The 20,468-nt window shown below is 46.5% G+C and overlaps 1 protein-coding gene across 3 annotated transcripts in view; it reads right to left on the bottom strand.

The window, feature by feature from the left end:
• LOC134910117 (kinesin-like protein KIF28) overlaps positions 1-20,468 on the bottom strand; it is a 355,700-nt gene that overhangs the window by 251,181 nt on the left and 84,051 nt on the right. For all 3 annotated transcript variants that reach the window (XM_063917785.1, XM_063917784.1, XM_063917786.1), the window contains exon 11: positions 12,400-12,523. In XM_063917785.1, coding sequence (XP_063773855.1) covers positions 12,400-12,523 — 124 coding nt within the window. The remainder of the gene's footprint in view (positions 1-12,399; positions 12,524-20,468) is intronic.

Here is a 20,468-nt window from a genome sequence, read left to right as displayed (position 1 = left end):
AACCATTATCTTACGCGGAGGCCCTATCTAAATACCCATATATTGGCCCCCAGAATTTTGCTTTTTTTCAAGCCCAACATTATGTTAGCAAGGTTTCCAGACTATTACCTGTGACTGATTGGGATAATCAATTGGACCGAATACTATTGCGACCGGAACAATCCAAAGGTGCTATTTCCTTTTATTATAAACAACTTCACACTATAATAGACCATTCTACATATAAAACTGGTATAGCCCAATGGTTGGAAAATTTTCCTAACTTAGATGTTGATGGGTTACTGCACATGCTACATCTCTCAATAGCTATGTTCCCCGCTGCTAAATACACAGAAATGTATCTTACTATCTTACACAGAACTTATATTTCTCCACACAGAGGTTTCTTAATAGGCCTTTTAAACAACCCTTCTTGTCCCAAATGTGGCCATCAATCGGTAGAACTTTATCATTGTTTCTGGGCCTGTCCACTTTTAAGACGGTTCTGGTTAGCAGTTTGGCGCTTTGCCTCCCAACATTTAGTGAATTACATCCCCTTTACACCGGAATGGGCTATATTTGGCATCATACCCCCTGGTATTAGAGCTCCCAAACCCGTTAAAAAAATTACTTTTAGCAATCTCATCGGCAGCTAGAAAAGCTGTTTTGCACATGTGGGTTCATAGTTCCGTCCCGACTCTAGAACTGTTTAAGGAAAAACTATTTTTTATTTGTCATATGGATTGGTTGGAGTCCTCACTTCAAAAAGAATCTCGCACTGAATCCTTTTTCGCAACATGGGAAAGTTTTATTGAAATACTACCTACTCATACTAGAGAGGCCATTAGTTTATGTTTCGCAGCACACTCTGGTATGAAACCAGGATTTTTCTTAGAGACCCTCCCATCACTCTTGTTAGCGCTGGCTAGCGGTCGTGGCATGTTCCCAACTCTCTGCAGGCCCACAGCATACCTATAGGTGTCATTTGTTATTCTATGATATTGTACAAATTACCCTTTGTAGTACTCCTCCCTACATTGTGCACTATGTTTTGTATTTATTGCATTATGTCTTTTCTATTATTCTCCACAATGTTCCTGTAATTAATGCTATTTTCTTTAAGGAAATGCTTCAATAAAGAAAGAAATGTTAAAATAATGTGGCTCGTGTTCTTTGTCTAGGGGGTCTATATACGTTATGTGTCCCGCTACTTCTACAATCCCTGGCGAAATGCCCTTCCCTTTTGCAAAGATAGCATGTTGTTGACCGTTTCTTACCCTCATGGGTCTGTGGTTTAGGCAGATTGGACTTCCCTGTATGTGCCTGTATACTAACAGTCCTCAACCTCTCCACCTGTTGTTCTCTGCATCTGGAGATATTCTTGTGATGTTCAATAGCGCACTCTCTGAGATTATCTACTGTGACCCCTCTCCAATTAGGCAAAGAAGTCTGCACCCTGACCCTCAATGCCTTATTGAGCCCGTCCATTAGCACAGAGACAGCTACCTCCCTGTAATTAGCATTGTTCCCTATATCCGATACCCCAGTGTATCTAGCCATTAATTGTAAGGCCCTATGGAAATATTCAGACATCATTTCATTTTCTCTCTGTTTTATGGAGAAAATTTTGCTCCACTTAACAACAGTAGGGAAATACAATTCTAGTTGTATGTTAATTCGTTTCACTTTCTCCTGATTCTGTTCATCAGTCAGAGGACCGTCTGACTCTAATTTACAATCCGTAATACATTTTTGGGTGTCAATATTAGGGGGTAGGCACGCTTTCAAAAGTGTCTGCCAATCTTTGTTTGCAGGCTCATGGGCATTACCCAGATCCTTGATATACTTCTGACATCTGGCTAAATGTCTCCGGGGATCGGGGAATTCTGAAATGATTGACCGCAGTTCTGATCTGGTCCACGGGCAATACATTGCATTATTCCTGGTGAGGGTTACTCCCTGACTATCGGTCCTCCCGTTGGAAGTTGCTATTTCCAAGACAGGATGTTACCCAACCATTCCATTCCTAATTGGCTCACTGTGAGGTGTTACTGTCTCTGTGTAATGAACAGTCTCACACTGACCGGTGGCTGTGATCTCACCAGTCCTTTCAGTGGGAGACACCGTCACTGCTCTTGTTGGTTGGGCTGGGCCCACCTGGGTTTCCTGCAAGGTGACTGCCTGGATGAGGGCTGAGATTAGGCTGGATCCATCATCTTCCTCTGACCTATAACCTTGGAGAGAATTCAAAACGGGATACAACTTGCAAGGGTTAGGGTTAACACACTGATTCTGCCTTTTACTATCATTTACAGATGTACCATTGGTTGTAGCCAATTTCTCCCCATCGACATGTGTCAGTGATGGTGTGCTTGCAATCACATTCCTGTTAGGTTTGGAACCTGCTGTGCGAGCCGGTTCCCTTTGCACCTCCCCCTCATGTTGCTACAGATTTAAACAGTCGGTATGTCTGATCCTCTGTTTTCTAGATTTGATCAGATATATTCTAATTTATTTATTATTTATTTATTAACAGTTTCTTATATAGCGCCGCAAATTCCGTTGCGCTTTACAATTTGAAATAACAATAACAAACTGGGTGATAACAGTCATAGAGGTAGGAAGGCCCTGCTCGCAAGCTTACAATCTATAGATTCTAATCCTTATGCTCTGTAATACCTCTGATTCAAAGCTACCCACCCTAGGGAATGATGTCCTATCTTCAGCAGTCATACATACGTATTCATCGCAAAAAGCCTCCGTGTGTGGACCATACTTCTCACGAATAATAAACCGAGCTGACCCACTGGCCTGCTGCTCTCCAGTCTGAACCCTGGCTGCTGAACGTCTCTCACATGAGCACCTGGCTCCCAACACAAAACTACACAATGCAAGCAGACAGTGAAAGTTCTCTGAACGCCTTCACCCGCTCTCGCCCACGCTGGCCAGTACATCGATACACTGTCGATAGTGGATTGCAATGTACCCAACTTTGGGCTCCTATCAGACCTTACAGCACCGTAATTTCTTTCGGTGGAGGTTCTGTTGGAATATTTTCCTGAGAGAGGCAGCAAAAAATTCCTTTTCGGTATCTTTCCACTGGAATCTTTGTAGGGTGAAAAAATAGAAAAATTCAATAACTATTGCTCACCCTTTCCAATGGACTTCCACCAGGGAGATTTCCCGACGTAATCAGCGAAAAACCCCTTGTGTACACAATCACATCTGCGTATGCTTTCCAAAGCGCATATGACACAATAGTATCACATTGTGCTGTGTAGAACACACGGACATGCGGTTCAATCGCACGGCCTATAGATACTTGTTATCTGTATGCCCTACGATCGCGGGAGTCGAATTCACAAGCTGCGCTCCTCAGCCGGAGCGTAACAAAAAACCTTTACTTCAATTCACAATTCTATATTCACAATTCCCTATCACGCTCCTGTGCAAGTCTCCTCACGACTTGCGTATTTCTCTATTAATGTATTCACGTAAGGTAGCGGACCTTACGCCTCTGAGCCTCTACTAACTCAGTGTTTCTCTATGGGAACCCAATTTCCCCGGGGTTCAATACATCCACTCCTACTTTCACTCACTCAGATACACAGTGTTTTTCTTTTCTGTACAGAAAATATCACTCCCTTTGATTGTTTACTTTACCTCAGAGGTAGTACAGTTTAAACAAAATATTATATTAATCTGCTTTTGAAATCGGATAGTTATGTGCAACAGTATTAAATGTATACTATCCCACCTTAAATTGAACAGCTATCGTGTGGTTATACCTTGCGCTCGCAACCTTGCGTAAACACACGACCGTGCGTGTCTCTACGCCACGTGCACGACCCTGTATGCTGTCCTCATGTACCATACCACGTGTACAAACGTGCGTTTGCAATTTAATAAACCACACTATCTTGATAAATGTGAGCAATAAAAACTACTATCACTCACTAACACAACACACACTTGTTCCATATAAACCTAAACGACTAGGCCGGAACTGCGTTTCGTGTTTTACAATTACACCCTTAACACACTCAAATATCTATATAGCAAACAAATGTATCCAATTTCACACAGATCTATAATGACTGTTAACCTATGGCAACAATATGTTAGAAAGAGACTGAGGCCAGCCAGGAGGCTTGGTTTTATACAGTGGTCCAAAGCATGAAACAAAGGAAACTGTAATCTCTTCATCCATAGGTTAATGGGCTGGTCATTTACAGTACATGAGGGGTCATAGGTCAGTTTGAATAGGTGGGCGATGCCTGGTCCAGGTGCACTTGCAGATGTCCTTCACTGGGTTCCCTCTGAATATCAAGAGTACAGTACATACAGTGTAATATTAATAATATATTCCTGCACATATCTATGCACAGGAGCGTGCTACTTTATGCAAATTGCCATCGGAATATTGCCCTTGAAATACTGTACAGCTGGATACCAAACACCACCTCCTAACCTAATTATGTCCCCTCATATCCTGTAAAATTGGATATCTCTATTGTTCCCTTTCCAAAGTAAATGTAACTCGCTGGTGTGGTGCATGTAGGCTGTGTGTAAATTATGTACTATGTGCATTAAATATGGAATATGTCTTTATGGCTTTTCCATGCGAATGCGTATGCTACCGTATTTACTCATACCACCTGCTAACACGCAAGACCGCGTGAGCGATTATACGTAACTTGCGAGTATGTGCGCGCACGGCAGAACAAGCACCCGCACGGAGGCCATCTGTGTGGTGTTTGTACGTGATGCGTGTGGCTATAATAATTTCAACTTCAACAACGGGTCCACCAGGAGCCATTGGCACTTTAAGAGTTTAAGAGTGTGGGCTGGCTTCTCCCTCTATGCCCATCCTACCAGACTCAGTCTAGAAACTGTGCCCGAGGAGACGACATACTTCGAGAAAAGGACTTAACACAGATAGTGGTGAGATTCATACCAGCTCACACATACAAGGTACGTCAAGTCAACTAGCTTGAACTAATCAGCAAACGGCTGAAACATTACTTGCCCAGTAACTATGCAGTACGCAACTAAACACAGTGGTACTGAACCAAATAACATATGCAGGAAAACGAAGCGCTGGGCGGGCGCCCAGCATCCTCTACGGACTATGAGAAAAGGATTTACCGGTAAGTACCAAAAACCTATTTTCTCTAACGTCCTAGAGGATGCTGGGGTCCACATTAGTACCATGGGGATGTACCAAAGCTCCCAGAACGGGAGGGAGAGCGCAGAGGCTCCTGCAGAACTGATTGACCGAACTACAGATCATCAGATGCCAAAGTATCGAACTTGTAGAACCTTGCAAAAGTGTTTGACCCAGACCAAGTTGCCGCTCGGCAAAGCTGCGTTGCCGAGACACCCCAGGCAGCCGCCCAGAAAGACCCCACCTTACGAGTAGAGTGGGCCTTAACAGATTTTGGACATGGCAGTCCTGCCGTAGAATAGGTATGCTGCATAGTGAACCTAATCCAGCGAAAATAGACTGCTTACTAGCAGGACACCCAATTTTCTTGGGATCGTATAGGACAAACAGAGAGTCAGACTTCTTGTGACGAGAAGTTCTCTTCAAATAAATCTTCAGAGCCCTCACGACATCCAAGGACTTTGAAGTAATCGAGGAGTCAGTAGCCACTGGCACCACAATAGGTTGGTTGATATGAAATGCCAACACAACCTTCGGAAGGAACTGCTAACGAGTCCGGAGCTCAGCTCTATCCTCATGGAAGATCAAGTAAGGGCTTTTACATGACAAAGCCCCCAGCTCAGAGACACGCCTAGCAGAAGCTAAGGCCAACAAAGTGACCGTCTTCCATGTAAGAAATTTGAGCTCCACCTCCTGTAGAGGCTCAAACCAATCAGACTGGAGAAACTGCAACACCACGTTAATGTCCCAAGGCACCGTCAGCGGTACAAAGGGAGGTTGGATATGCAGAACTCCCTTCAAAAAGGTCTGAACCTCAGGGAGGGCAGCCAATTGCTTCTGAAAGAAAATGTAAAGGGCTGAAATCTGGACCTTCACAGATCCCAATCTCAGCCCCATATCCACTCCTGCCTGCAGGAAGAGGAGGAAACGTCCCAGTTGAAATTCCACCGCAGGAAACTTCTTGGACTCACACCAAGAGACATATTTCTTCCAAATACGATGTTAATGTTTAGACGTTACCCCTTTCCTAGCCTGTATCAGGGTAGGAATCACTTCTTTCGGAATACCCGTCCGTACAAGAATCAGGCACTCAACTTCCATGCCATCAAACGTAGCTGCGGTAAGTCTTGATAGGTGAATTGACCCTGCCGCAGCAGGATCTCCCGAAGAGGAAGAGGCCTCGGCTCTTCTTGCATTAGATCCAGAAGGTCCGCGTACCAAGCCCTTCTTGGCCAGTCTGGGGCAATGAGGATCGCTTGAACCCTTGTTCTCCTTACGAGCTTTAGGATTCTTGGGATGAGTGGGAGTGGTGAAAACACGTACACTGACTGGAACACCCACGGAGACACCAGGGCATCCACCGCCACTGCCTGTGGGTCCCTCGACCTGGAACAATAACGCCGAAGCTTCTTGTTGAGACGAGAGGCCATCATGTCTATTTGGGGTAGACCCCAAAGATCTGTTATCTCCTTGAACACCTCCGGATGGAGGCCCCACTCTCCCAGATGGAGATCGTGTCTGCTGAGGAAGTATGCTTCCCAGCTGTCTACTCCCGGAATGAAGATTGCTGACAGCACCAACGCGTGCTTTTTCGTCCAGAGGAGTATTCTTGTGACCTCTGATATCACTGTTCTGCTCTTTGTTACGCCCTTTCGGTTTATGTAAGCCACTGTTGTTATGTTGTCCGACTGTACTTGAATGGCCCGGTTTCTTAGAAGAGGGGCCGCCTGAAGAAGACCGTTGTAGACGGCTCTTAGTTCCAGGATGTTGATGGGCAGGCCGGATTCCAGGCTTGACCATCTTCCTTGGTAGGTCACCTCTTGAGTGACTGCTCCCCAGCCCCGGAGGCTCGCACCCGTCGTTAGCAGGACCCAGTCCTGAATCCTGAATCCGCGGCCTTCCAGGAGGTGAGGCAATTGGAGCCACCAGAGGAGTGAGATCCTTGCCTTGGCGACAGACGAATTCTCTGATGCATGTGGAGGTGAGATCCTGACCACTTGTCCAGAAGGTCCAGTTGGAAGGTCCGAGCATGAAACCTCCCGTACTGGAGAGCCTCATAGGAGGCCACCATCTTTCCCAATAGGCGAATGCATTGATGAACCAACACCCGGGGTGGCTTCAAGACATCCCGGACCATGGACTGGATCACCAACACCTTGTCCCGCGGAAGGAACACCCACTGTACTTCCGTATCCAGGATCATTCCCAGAAACGACAATCTCCGGGTCGGTTCCAAATGTGACTTTGGAAAATTCAGGATCCACCTGTGACTCTGAAGCAGCCGTGTTGTGAGAACAATGGATTGTAGCAACCTTTCCCTGGACGATGCCTTTATCAGGAGATTGTCCAGATAAGGAATAATGTTCACACCCTGTTTTCGGAGTAGCATCATCATCTCTGCCATCACCTTGGTAAACACCCTTGGTGCTGTGGAGAGGCCGAACGGCAGAGCCTGGAACTGAAAATGACAGTCCAGCAACGCGAATCGAAGAAAAGCCTGATGCGGTAGCCAGATCGGAATGTGAAGGTACGCATCCTTGATATCCAGGGATACCAGGAATTCCCCCTCTTCCAGAAATTCCAGCCTTTATCCCTGAGAGACAATATTCACCACCCAGGGATCCAGGCCAGAGGAGACCCAGGTCTTTCATAGATTCCACCATGAAACCTGCAGAATCATGAATGTTGCGTAAATACAATGCAACGTCATCCCTATCCATCGTATCCAAATCCTCCATCAAGGCAGCCGACCATTTCACTATAGCCTTAGCAATCCAAGCACTAGCAATAGTGGGATGTAATATGGCCCCTGAGGCAGTGTATACCTATTTCAGAGTATTATCAATTTTCCTATCTGCCGGATCCTTTAAGGCGGTAGATCCCGGTACTGGCAAAACCACCTTTTATGAGAGTCTAGATACAGAAGCGTCAACAATCGGCGGGTTTTCCCACGTTTTCCTATCCTCCTCAGGGAAAGGAACCGCTACCAGAATCCTCTTAGGGATCTGAAACTTCTTTTCAGGATTCATCCAGGCCTTTTCAAATATAGCATTCAGCTCTTTTGACGCAGGGAAGGTTAGCAAGGCTTTCTTGTTTTCAGTGAGAAAAAGCCTCCCCAACCTGCTCAGGTGTGGTATCATTAACATTTAACACATCCCTGATAGCCTCTATCAACAACTGTAGCCCCCTTGCAAGAGATGCGGACCCCCGCAACAAATCCCCGTCACCATCTGTAGTGTCAGAATTGGTATCCGTGTCGTCTTGTGTTACCTGCACAAGTGCACGTTTGTGGGGGTATATAGCGGGGTGACCTGAGGTACCTGACAAGGGCCACACAGCCATAGAGGACTGTAAGACCTGGGTTGCTGACTCATTACTGGTAACCCTGTCAGAAATCTGAGAAATCCAAGTCCTGATAGAGGAAAACCACTCTGGTTCCCTGGCTAATCTGTGCTAAACCAGTGCTAACCTGATTGCATGGAATGGGATCATCCTGTGAGGATAAATGATCAGCAGCATATGACACTGTATCCCTGGACATTGCTGCTGGTGACCACCAAACACACTTCACACACACACAGGATGGGGTAAGACAGAGTTTTCCCCCCAAGAATGGCAAGAGAGAGACAGAGATTGGAGCCAACCCACACCAGCGCCCACCCAAGGTGAAAAAAAACCTTTTTAGTGCTGACTTGTGCTCCTTAATAGGACACACAGTTAAGTACTTAGCTTCCCCCCCCCCCCCCCCCTTCTACAACCCCCTGGTACCGTTACAGTAACTGGAGCTGCTGTGCAGGGATCAGGAGCTGCCTTCTGCTAGTCAGCATGCAGGAAAATGGTGCTGGAATGCTGCAGGTCCGCTCTGAGGAGAAGCTCTGCCTCCTTCCTGGCGCTGTCTTACCGCTCATCTGAATTCAAAATTGGTCTGAGGAGTTGTGCTGGCTGGGATCCCTGGGGCCCGACAGGCTTGCTGACCAAGTGTGAGGGGTAAGCGCTGGCCCAGGGCGCCCCTCACAGCACCGCACAGTGGGCCGCTGGTACCATCCGGGAGCACGGCTAATACCGCGCTCCCACCCCTGTTGCCGCCATCTTCACACTGGACCCCCGCTTGTTAGGGGGGTCGGTGACTAACTCACCACTGCTTCAGCTCTGTAAGGGGTCGGCGGCATGCTGCTGGGGTGAGCGGTTCCCCTGCGGCGGAGACCAATCAGCCCCTCTGGAGCTCAGTGTCCAGTCAGCGGAGTCAGTGGCTCGACCCCACAGGGCGGACACTACTCCCCCCTTAGTCCCACGCTGCAGGGAGGCTGTTGCCAGCAGCCTCCCTATAAAATAAAAAACTCTAAAACTAAACTTCATTAGGAAAGCTCAGGAGAGCTCCCCTAGCTGTGACCGGCTCCTACGGGCACATTTTCTAAACTGAGTCTAGTTGGAGGGGCATAGAGGGAGGAGCCAGCCCACACTCTCAAGCTCATAAAGTGCCAATGGCTCCTGGTGGACCCGTCTATACCCCATGGTACTAATGTGGACCCCAGCATCCTATAGGACGTTAGAGAAATAGGGGCATTCCCCTTCGGAGCAGTCTCCCAGAATTTGGTATCTTGCTCGGCAAAAGGATAAAGAAATCTTAATTTTTTAGGAGCCTGAAACCGTGAATCCGGTTTAAGCCAAGGTTCTTTCAAAGTATCTGCAAAATGTGTATATGAAGGAAAGACAGCTACTTGTCTCTTCTGTTGTTTGAAAAAGGCAGTTGAAGTCTCCGCCTATACCGTATCTTGAATATTAAGGGTTTCATGTATGGCTTCGATTAATAATCTGACACCTGAACTTGTAGACAATTCCTTTTCTTCCCAAGCAGAAGAATCTTCCCACTCAGAATCCAGTTCACCCTCTTCCAAAGAAGTGACCGCATCTAACTCCTCACCAGGGAAGGTGATAGCAGGTAGCGAATGCTACGGTTTAAAGGCCGCTGAGCCCGAAGTAGTGACAATTTTGTTAATAGACTGTGCTATATCTGACAGACATTTACCCATATGTCTCGCCCAAGGTGGTTCCTCAACAGATTGATTTGTATCAGTACCCGATTGGGACTGAGGCAAATCCGCAATAGCATCGGCCATGTTCCTGGCCCAGAGAGGAATAGACTGATCTGCCAACCCACCAGACTGCTCAACCACAGGCATCCCAGAGAATGCAGTGCAGAGAGAAGCTGGATCCGTGCTACCCTTGGAAAGTTTGGATCCGCATTGTGAACAGGCAAAATAAACAGCAGAGCCTGTTTTCCCCTTAGCAGATTTGTCCGGCTTATTGGCCATACTGCTATGTTAAGGATCAAAGGTGTCCTAAGAAGTGAGCACTAAGTATAAATTGACAAAATCTAACTCCTTAACCCCTCTCTAGCTTTAAAAACTCCCTGTATAATGAAAAAGGGGAGAACTAGTATCTTAACAGAGGGAATCTACGTAGCCTTCTGTAATAGATAGTGTACTTGCGCTAAGCTGATCCCGGGGGTGAGTAGCCGAATCCCCCAGAAATGCCGTGTAATGTGATGTGGAGTGCAGCATCCCCCATGCAGTAGCGTGGAGAAAATGGCGCCCCCACAGACTGAGGTGGGCGGCACTGTGCTGAGCGGGAGATGAAGGCGGGAAGTCCTGCTTCCGCCGCGGCTGACGGTCTCCTTCTAGAAGTGAAACTAGTGTGGACCAGCGGTAGAGGCAGGCGGGAGTAGCAGCCCGCCCGTTTTGAAGTAATGTCTGGCGCTATCACGAGCAGCAGTTTCTCCCCCTCACCGCGTGCACTGTTGCACTCACAGCGCGCGCCGCACACACATACACGCATACCCAGGGGAAAAGTAAAGTAACAGCCCAACACAGTGACACGGGTTGTGGCTGTTCAGCATACCTGCATAGGAGCCTCCTTTGTTAGAAAACAAATCCAGATATTGGGAGCCCCAGTGTCAGAAAGTGGTGACGTCCCCAGAGGCTGCAGAGAGTGGGGAAGAATTAACTAACTAGTTCCCACTCAATAGACACCTGTCACCTGTAAACAGGGACTTAGGATATCTTTCAAATAAAAAAAATAAAGAAAAAAGAAAACATAACTAAAATCTATCAGAAAGGAACTGTGCCTGCACTCCCAGGGCACAAAACTTAAACTGAGGTGTTAGGCTAGTCAGGCTGGAGATGGGAGGGGCTAGAGGGGGGAGGGGTTTCTTTTGATAGGTTCTGTGCCAAAGCTCCCTCCCACACACTCTAACCCATCAGTGCAGACGCAGCATCTCCCAGATGGATGACAGAGAAAAAGCTTTTGACATGGTGCACTGGGATCACCTCTTTGATGAGTTGCGCAGATTCAGCTTCCCCCTTCAATTTATTTCATTCATACAAACATTGCACAAAGATCCAAAGTCCCAAATATTGTATAATGGATTATTATCATCTCCTTTCCCCATCAATAGAGGTACAAGACAAAGCTGTCCCCTCTCACCCCTTTGTTCGCTTTAGCATTAGAACCCCTAGCTATCTCTATTAGACAATCACCAGAATATCATGGCATAGGAATAGAACATGTCGACTTGCGCCTGTCATTGTTCGCAGACGACATGTTATTGTTCTTGTCCCATCCAAAACACTCGCTTCCAATAGTCTTCGACTTAATTTCTAAATGTAGTAATTTTTCTGGTTACAGAATAGACATATAAATCAGTGCTTGTTCCATTATCAAGTCCAGTTAGCTATTTACAAGCAGTACCTGGTGTGCCCCCCTGGGCAATGCCTGACCTGTAGACTCACACAGCACTGGCTACTGTCACACTGTTACTGGCGCCAATGTCCGGCACCATACTACAATGAGCAAACTCTAACTAAACTACAGCTCCTGACAGCCCTTGCTGTTGGGAGCTCCAGGCAGCAAGGGCTGCTGGGAACTGTAGGTTTATTTTAGTTTCTTCACTGTAGTGTGGTGACAGACATCGAAAGCCAGTAAAAGTGGCTCCAGTCCGCCATGCGAGTCTACCCCTTGGCCCATGATCGCACCTCCAGGCGGCACCCCCTCCTCGGCCAGTGCCCCTGATGAGCTGTACTGTAGGAGCTATACATTGTTAGTTGGGAGAATCCTTTTGAAATTACTAGTTTGTAATAATTAATATACTTTGCCACTAAGATGCCCAACATTTTTTTTGTTTAATAGTATGTTTCATGGGATGTCTCTCTGTTACTCACTACAGCATTGATGTGTATACTGTATATATAACTTACCAGGTGCTGCAGTTTAGTATTCATAAAAATGGCCACTCCGTTAACAATGACTTTGGCCTTGCCATACGGCTTTACCAACACCTTGTTTTCAAAGTTGATAAATGTAGCATGTTTCGGTAAGATTCTATAGAAAAATAAAATTGTATACAAATTAGTTACAGGACTTTTTGAACTGTTACATGCCTAGTAGTCATGACAATCAACGGAGTTCAATAATATATTAAATGACAAGTACACTTATACCACAAGTTATTTTATATAACAGAGTTACTAATATCATTCCAAAACATACTGTATATGAAATATTCCCACATAGAGTGATGGAACAATGGCTACTATAGGGGTTGTACCCACTGTGTCAATCTTTGCAGATGATACTAAACTGTGCAAGGTAATTAAGTCAGAAGGTGATGTGGAGTCTCTACAGAATGAATGACTTAAACTTGAAACCTCGGCGTCTAAATGGGGAAAGAGGTTCAATATAGAAAAATGCAAAGTTATGCATTTTGGGACAATAAACACACATGTATCCTATACTCTTAATGGGGAAAATATAGGGGTAACTGTGGTGGAAAAATATTTGGGCGTGCTCATAGATAATAGGCTTAATAACAGTACACTATGTCAAAATGCAGCAAAAAAGGCAAGTAAAGTGCTTTCATGCATAAAACGGGGCATTGAGACAAGGGATGAGGATGTAATCCTGCCACTGTACAAATCATTGGTACGTCCACATCTTGAATATTGTGTTCAGTTTTGGGCACCATTTAAAAAAAAAAAAATATCGGGGAACTAGAAAGAGCTACTAAATTGATTAAAGGGTTAGAGACACTGGAGTACGAGGAAAGGCTAACTAGGTTAAATATGTATACACTAGAAAAGAAGCATGTAAGAGGAGACACAATTAATATCTTCAAATATGTAAATGGTCATTACAAGGAGTTAGCAGGGGATTTGTTTATTAAAAGAACTCTGTGTAGGACACGTGGGCACTCACTGAGGCTAGAGGAGAGAAAATTCTGTACACAACGTAGGAAAGGGTTCTTCACGGTAAGGGCAATAAGTATTTGGAACTCACTGCCAGAGAAGGTAATAACGGCAGACTCTGTAAATGCACTGGACAAATTTTTAACTGGAAAAAGTATCCAGGGTTATAGCATTTAACATAGTGACATTAATATCTGGGAGTGGTAAGAATCATAGCTGCCAATAGGTACTAAACCATTACTTCAGCAGGTGCATTATAATATGAACAGCTAAACACAGAATACAGGTTGAACCTGATGGGCATTTTGCCTCTTTTCAACCTCACTAACTATGTAACTATGGGCTCCGGGGGTGAATGGGGCCCAACAATGCCTCTGAGGCCTCTGCTCATCTCTGAAAAGAGCAATTTGGAGGCTACTTCTGGGAATACGTGGTGATGTTACAGTATACTGGGACAGTATTTATTACAATTGTAATTTATGTGTATTGAAATGCTTTTATTTAATTGGTCGGAGTGTGTCTAAAATTTGCTTTGCCACATAAAGGGTGACTGTAAGGTACAAAAGGTGTTTCATTAAAATAGGCTGAGCTCTAGTTTTCATACCCTCCAGAACATATAAAGATGGTAGAAAAATGTTCAGCAACCCCCCTCTAAGCATGTAAGCTAATTAATGTTCCTTATTCCCCTATTGAATCTTATTTAAATAACCATATTCTGGAAAATTAAGAGAGGATTTCTATGATTCCATGTAGGGCAGAGCTTCCCAAACCTTAACATCATAGTCCAGATTTTAAGGATATCCATGCTTGAGTCCAGATGGTTAAATCCAATTGACTAAGGTACTGTACTAAGTAAGTCACCTTAGCTCAAGCATGGACATCATTAAAAATATAAACAACGGAAGTGACACTCAGGCGCCATCAAGAAGCATCTGTCAAGGCGATTGTTAGTCTCAAAATAATAGCAAATCCAAAAGGCAATTATAGACAGCACTGAACACCTTATACTGTATATACTGTAAGTAGTAACTATTGGGTGATTTTAGATATAAAACACATTTATTAATACATATCTGTGATAATAATGTAAATCACAACTAGTTGCAAATAAAAAAAACTTGTAAAATGGATATTTAGGGTGTAGTTAAACACTCCTTATATGATCACAGTTCATAAGGGCAATGTCAATATGCTGACCATATATGGTCAATTTTAAGAAAATAATGGCTTATGATAGAATGATGGGTCCAACAGTCCTTTTAGCAAGAGGTCTTAATGATGGTTCTGGGCTAAAGGAGTTGTCCACTGGCTAACTGGATTGCTGCAATGATCTGGTCCAAGATGCACAATGTGTGGAGTGTGGTAATATGTCATAAGCTTAACGCATTTCAATGAGTAAGGAGCACTACGCATCCTCAGCGAAATGCTGTTTTATATTTCAAGCCATCCAATAGTTACTACTTATAAGAATATATAAGGTTTTAAGCAATAGATATCCTTAAAACCTGGACTGTAATGGCAGAGTTTAGGATCTCTGATGTAGGGTACAAACATAGGCATGCGCTGATAATTTTATTAGGGGGTGCACCGCAGGAGGAGCTAGCATTTTGGGCGTGTGTAGCTATATTTCTGCAGCCGGGTACACTGGTATTCCACAGGGAATAACATCAGGGTGTAGAGTTGGATCTTGATCCGAGGCACCAACAGGCTAAAGCTTTGACTGTATCCAGGATGCACTGCACCGCCTCCTATATAGTCCCGCCGCCAGGCACTGGAGCTCAGTTTGTAAGTTGGTGCCTGCACTGCAGGCAGCTAACAGGTGGGGCTGAGCTAGGCAGCCCTGAAAAGAGCTTTTTTAAAGAAGAAAGAAGACTTAAAGGGCTGCAGCACAGGCATGTCAGTCTGACATTCTGTGCTGCGGCTCCATCACCTCCCTCAGCGGCGCTGCATACTCCCACGCCCTGGTTGCCGGGTACTTGCAGCGAAGGCTCTCCGGTTCGGTTCCCATAAGGCACACATCACCGCTGCTGCTCTCCTGGATCGCGTGGCCGCACTTCAGGGAGGAGGTAAGAGGGTCTCCTAGCTGGAACCCGCCGAAATCGTGATCCGGTCGTGGTTCCGGGACACTGACCGCACCGCTGGCGTGGACACTGTGGCCGTCCAGGGATCCCACTATATTCACCAGGGCAGGGAGCACAGGTCGGATTTACTAAAATCCGTTTAACATAGGTTCCATAGTACCCGGTGGTGAAGTCCATCAGAGGGGATAAGGCGCTGACCTGTAGCCCATCCTCCAGCTCCAGGCGCCATCAACAGCAGGTGTTCCCACCCTGGAGCTACTTCTCTCTCTCTTCTTCACTTCCTGTCAGCGTCAGCCATTTCACAGAGCTGCGCTGATCCTGGGAATGCTGGGCACTGTCTCCTCTGTAAAGCCGCCTGTCTCATCAGCGCTGTGCATTTACAGGACACTTAAGTATTCTACATCAGTGGAGCACGCGGGGGGGGGGGGGGGGGTTCCGAATACCTGGAAACCCCCCCCTTCCAGGATGATCCATCACAGTGCACCGATGATTAATTATTTATATATGAGATTAGCTGCGAGCAGGGCCGGTTCGAGCCCTTTCTGCGCCCTGGGCAGGACATAGGGGCGTGGCTTCATACATGGGGCGTGGTCAGTTATGCCCCCTGTACAGTAGTAGCGCCGCTGAAATGCTGAGCGGTGCGCGATGACTTCATCGCGCACCGCCCAGCAAAGGTCCTCTCCACGAAGGGAAACTAGACACTACGCGTCTAGTTCCCTGACACCCTTCACAGCGGGACACAGCGGGACGCACAGCACTGCAATAGCGGATCTTGCCATGGTGCTGCACCCTCCGGATGGCGCCGGCGCCCTCCGGAAGGCGGCGCCCCGGGCAAAAGTCCTGCTTGCCCGTGGCAAGATCCGCTACTGCTACGAGCATGGGCTCTGATCTGTGCTGCAGCTCCTCACAGCCCTTTACATTTCCGAGCAGTGCAGGGGGACCAGGGAGCTCCCATGAGCCTTTGCTTGTGACTCACTGCACTGAACTATTCCTCGGCAGGCACTCCGCACTCCGTCCTCCTCGGCTATAGTCTAAAGCTGCCTGTGCCTCCCATTAACACACAGGTCGTCAGGTCAGATGTGTGTGAGCTGCAGTCCCTGGGGAAGGAGGGAGAGGGGGGAGTGTTTTGTGTGGGGGTAGGGGACAGTTTGCAATCCCAGTGTGTGTGTGTGTGTGTGTGTGTGTGTGTGTGTGTGTGTGTGTGTGTTTGTTTGTTCGTGTATGTGCGTGTGTGTACACAGTCTGCAGTCCCATTGTAAGTGTGCGGGAGTTAGTGTTGTCTACAGTCCCAGTGTGTGTGTGTGTGTTGGGCAGTCTACAGTCCCAGTGTGCGTGTTTGTAACCTGCAGTCATAGTGCAGGGCCGAAACTAGGATTTTCATCACCCGGGGCATGGCAATTAAATATATGCTACATATATACTGCAATGCATCACTACACTACATCCCCTTATTTGCTACACCACATCAGTGCACTACATGCCCCTATATACTCAGGGGCGTTTCTACAGAGGAGGGTACACGTGTGCACCTCTGGTTGGGCCACCTCCTCTGAACGGCGCTGTAGACTCTGGCATTATGCCGGAGTCTACTGTCCATGCGCAGGCCTCCAGAAACATAGCGCCCGCCATGATCCAGAGACCAATTTGGCTACTGTGCATAGGCGGCGGCCATTTTGGAGTCAATTTCAACCGCGACAGCAGCACCTGGCACTGGACTCCGGAATGATAAGTATTAAAATGGGTGTAGTGTGTGCAGTTTGGGCCCCCCCTGGACCCAGGGGCCCGTGTGTACCGCACACATTGTACCCATTATAGAAACACCAATGTATATACTGCAATACATCACTACACTACATCCCCCTATAGGCTACACCAAATCCCCCATCTTGAATTCAAAGGGGAAGTTATACTACTAACTGGGAGCACAGTGCCAATAATAAAGTCTGTCTTTAACTCACGACAAAGCTGCTTTTCGGTGACAGTTGGAGGTTGTCCAGTATCTTAGTTTACACTGTCAAGTGGATAGCTAGCAAAGTGAGCCTTTTATTTCTGTAACATCGGTGACTGCACCTGTTAACAAGCAAAAGCCTGAGGCAGTGTGTCCTCTCAATGGTGTGTAGCTGGCAGCTTGTTATCGATTGGTGCTGGGCAGGCAGCCAGGATCATAGCCTGTTGAAAAACACAGCATCAACAGCTCGCTTCTATAGCTTGCATGATGCATAGCACGCTAGTCGATGCACCGCATGGCAAAGACGAAAGTTTAAGACAGTAGCCGGCATAGGAGAGAGCCCAGGTACTGGAGCTCACCCACACAGCATCAGAGCCAGCTGTGGGCAGACAGTTGGGTCAGAGACACTGCCCCAGGAGCCGACTGCTGTCTCACTGGAGCAGCACAGCACTGCCAGTAAAAAAACAACAACTCTGCTCCTCTGTAACTCCTCAGCGCCCCCTAAAATCATGCACCCGGGCCTCATGCCCCCTTAGCCCCCCCCCCTTCCCCAGTTACGGCCCTGCATAGTGTGATAGTAATTGTGTGGTGGGGTAGTCCGCAGTCCCAGTATGTGTGTAATTTTCAGTCCCAGTGTGTGGGTGTGCCCAAAAACGTTGAATTAAAAGCACATTTTCTTCACTAAGCAATGAGTCCAGGAGTGTCACCTCTGTCATTTATGCCTATGGATGGGGTCTGCTAGCCCCTAGGAGTGCACCCTGGCAAGTTAACCTTGGTGTTAACAAGGGAGTGCCGGATAATAGGAGTATATATATATATATATATATATATATATGTCACACACACACGGAAACCTGTGTGAATATTTAGTACAAGTATTCTGTGATATACATCCAGTGTTTACTGTGCATTGTTATATCTGTATATATACATAGCTATATGTAGTATTACTAGTCCAGTGCAGTTTTATTGATTATATGTAATAATTTCTGCATTGTGCATGTGACTATGTGTGCCTATAGCTGCCGTGTGGATTCTTTTCTGTGTATCACACATATTGCTATCACTATATTCTGTACCCTGGGGATCTAAGTGCCTCAGGGTCTCATATACCATATAGTGTTCCACAGGATATACTGTTTAGTATTTTTCACTGTGTGTTTCAGTCATTTGATACCGCTTAAATCCTCTGTTGTGCTGTGAATTTGTGGTTACATAACACAGGGGTTTTATGTCAGGTATTGTGTTTGTCTGGCTATATTGTACTGTTACGCCCTACGGCTACATTCCCAATAATGTCTGCTACACAGCGCGGGAAATCCGCAGACACTCCTGCATCATGCAGCGCTGATGTCACGGATTTATCTGAGGAAAAGATTTCTGCTGAGGGTTCAGGTAGTGAGTGTTCTGCCCCCCCTAGTCAGCCCGCAGCACCTGTGGCAAATCAAGACCCACCTTGGGCTGCATTTTCCAATATGCTGACTATGCTTGTAACATGGCTTAGGGCCCCTGTGGGACCTCCTGTGCCATTACAACCACATATTGTCCCTGTAGTTAATCCGCCATGGGCAGATACTCTGTCAACCCAGTTACAGCAATTAAATCAGTCCTTGGTTAAACAAAAACCTAACCCTCGCCCTACTGGGACCAAAGAGTCTTCTAAGCGGGCCATTTCTTCCTCACAATCTACTAATATTTCGGATGATTCTTCCGATTCGGATGGGGAATATACTGATCCATCAGCTGCTGATACTGCTGCTTCTGATGATGATTCTACAACTTAGTGGAGGCTATCAAGCTGATTCTTCAGATTGATGATGACGTTGACCCTCCTGACACGTCTAAGAAACCTGTTAAGTTCAAACGTCAGAAGGTTACTAAATTAGTTTTACCACATTCTGACCACTTGATTGACATACGTCAAGAATCCTGGTTTTCTCCAGGAAATACATTTTCCCTGTCTAAAAAGATGCTAGCTCGTTAGCCTATTTCTGTGGAGTTGAGTAACAAGTGGGAAACCTCACCACCAGTGGACTCACATGTAGCCCATCTTCTGGTGTCATCTACTCTGCCTGTCACCACCGTCACCTCTTTGAAGGAACCGACGGATAAACGTGTGGAAGGTTGCTTGAAGTCTATTTACACCCTTACAGGTGCTGTACATAGACCCACTATGGCAGCCTCTTGGGCTGCAAAAGGCATTGAAGCATGGGTTCAAGCTATTGAGGAAGAGCTACCTCTTAATATTTCTGACACTGCCAGACAATATCTGTCATAAATTACCACAGCCTCCCATTATATTCAGGAGGCGGCCTCTGATGCAGGCGTTATGGCGGCTAAGGCATCTACTACGTCTATCCTAGCTCTACTAATTCTGTGGTTACGGTCCTGGTCGGTGGACCTGGATTCTAAGAAGACCTTGGAGGTGCGCTCTTTTAAGGAAGATATACTATTTGGGAAGGATCTGAACAAGATTGTGACTGACTTGGCATCGGCCAAGACTGCGTTTCTCCCAAATACTAATCCTTCGGCTACGAAGGCTAAGAGTAGTACTTTTCTTTCCTTTCGCCCTCCAGGTAAAGCAAAGTGGCCGGCGTACCCGAGACAGTCTTGCACTTCCAAATCTAAGCCCAAACATAAACGTTCTTGGGCCGCCCGTCAGCCTGCTTCCAAACCAGACAAGCCTGCTGCATGACGGGGCGGGTCTCCCCCTGGGGAACTCCCAGAGTGGGAGGCCGACTTCTGCAGTTCACCCAGGTATAGTTAAAGACGCCTGGGTGCTGGAAGTAGTCTCTCACGGGTACGTGATCTCCTTCAGGAGACGTCCCCCTCGCCTGTTTTGCTCGACGGTTATCCCTGCGAATCCATTAAAAGCACATTTGGTTGTACAATCCCTCCTGGATACTGGAGTGATTGTGCCGGTGCCCTTGTCTCAGAGAGGCAGGGGATACTATTCAACGCTGTTTCTGGTTCCGAAGCCGAATAGATCCTCCCGGCCTATACTCAACCTCAAATCTTTGAACAAATTTGTCAGGGTATCCAAATTCTGTATG

Source organism: Pseudophryne corroboree, chromosome 4, assembly GCF_028390025.1.
Source record: "Pseudophryne corroboree isolate aPseCor3 chromosome 4, aPseCor3.hap2, whole genome shotgun sequence".
NCBI lineage: Eukaryota > Metazoa > Chordata > Amphibia > Anura > Myobatrachidae > Pseudophryne > Pseudophryne corroboree.
This window is presented reverse-complemented; position numbering and strand designations above follow the sequence as displayed.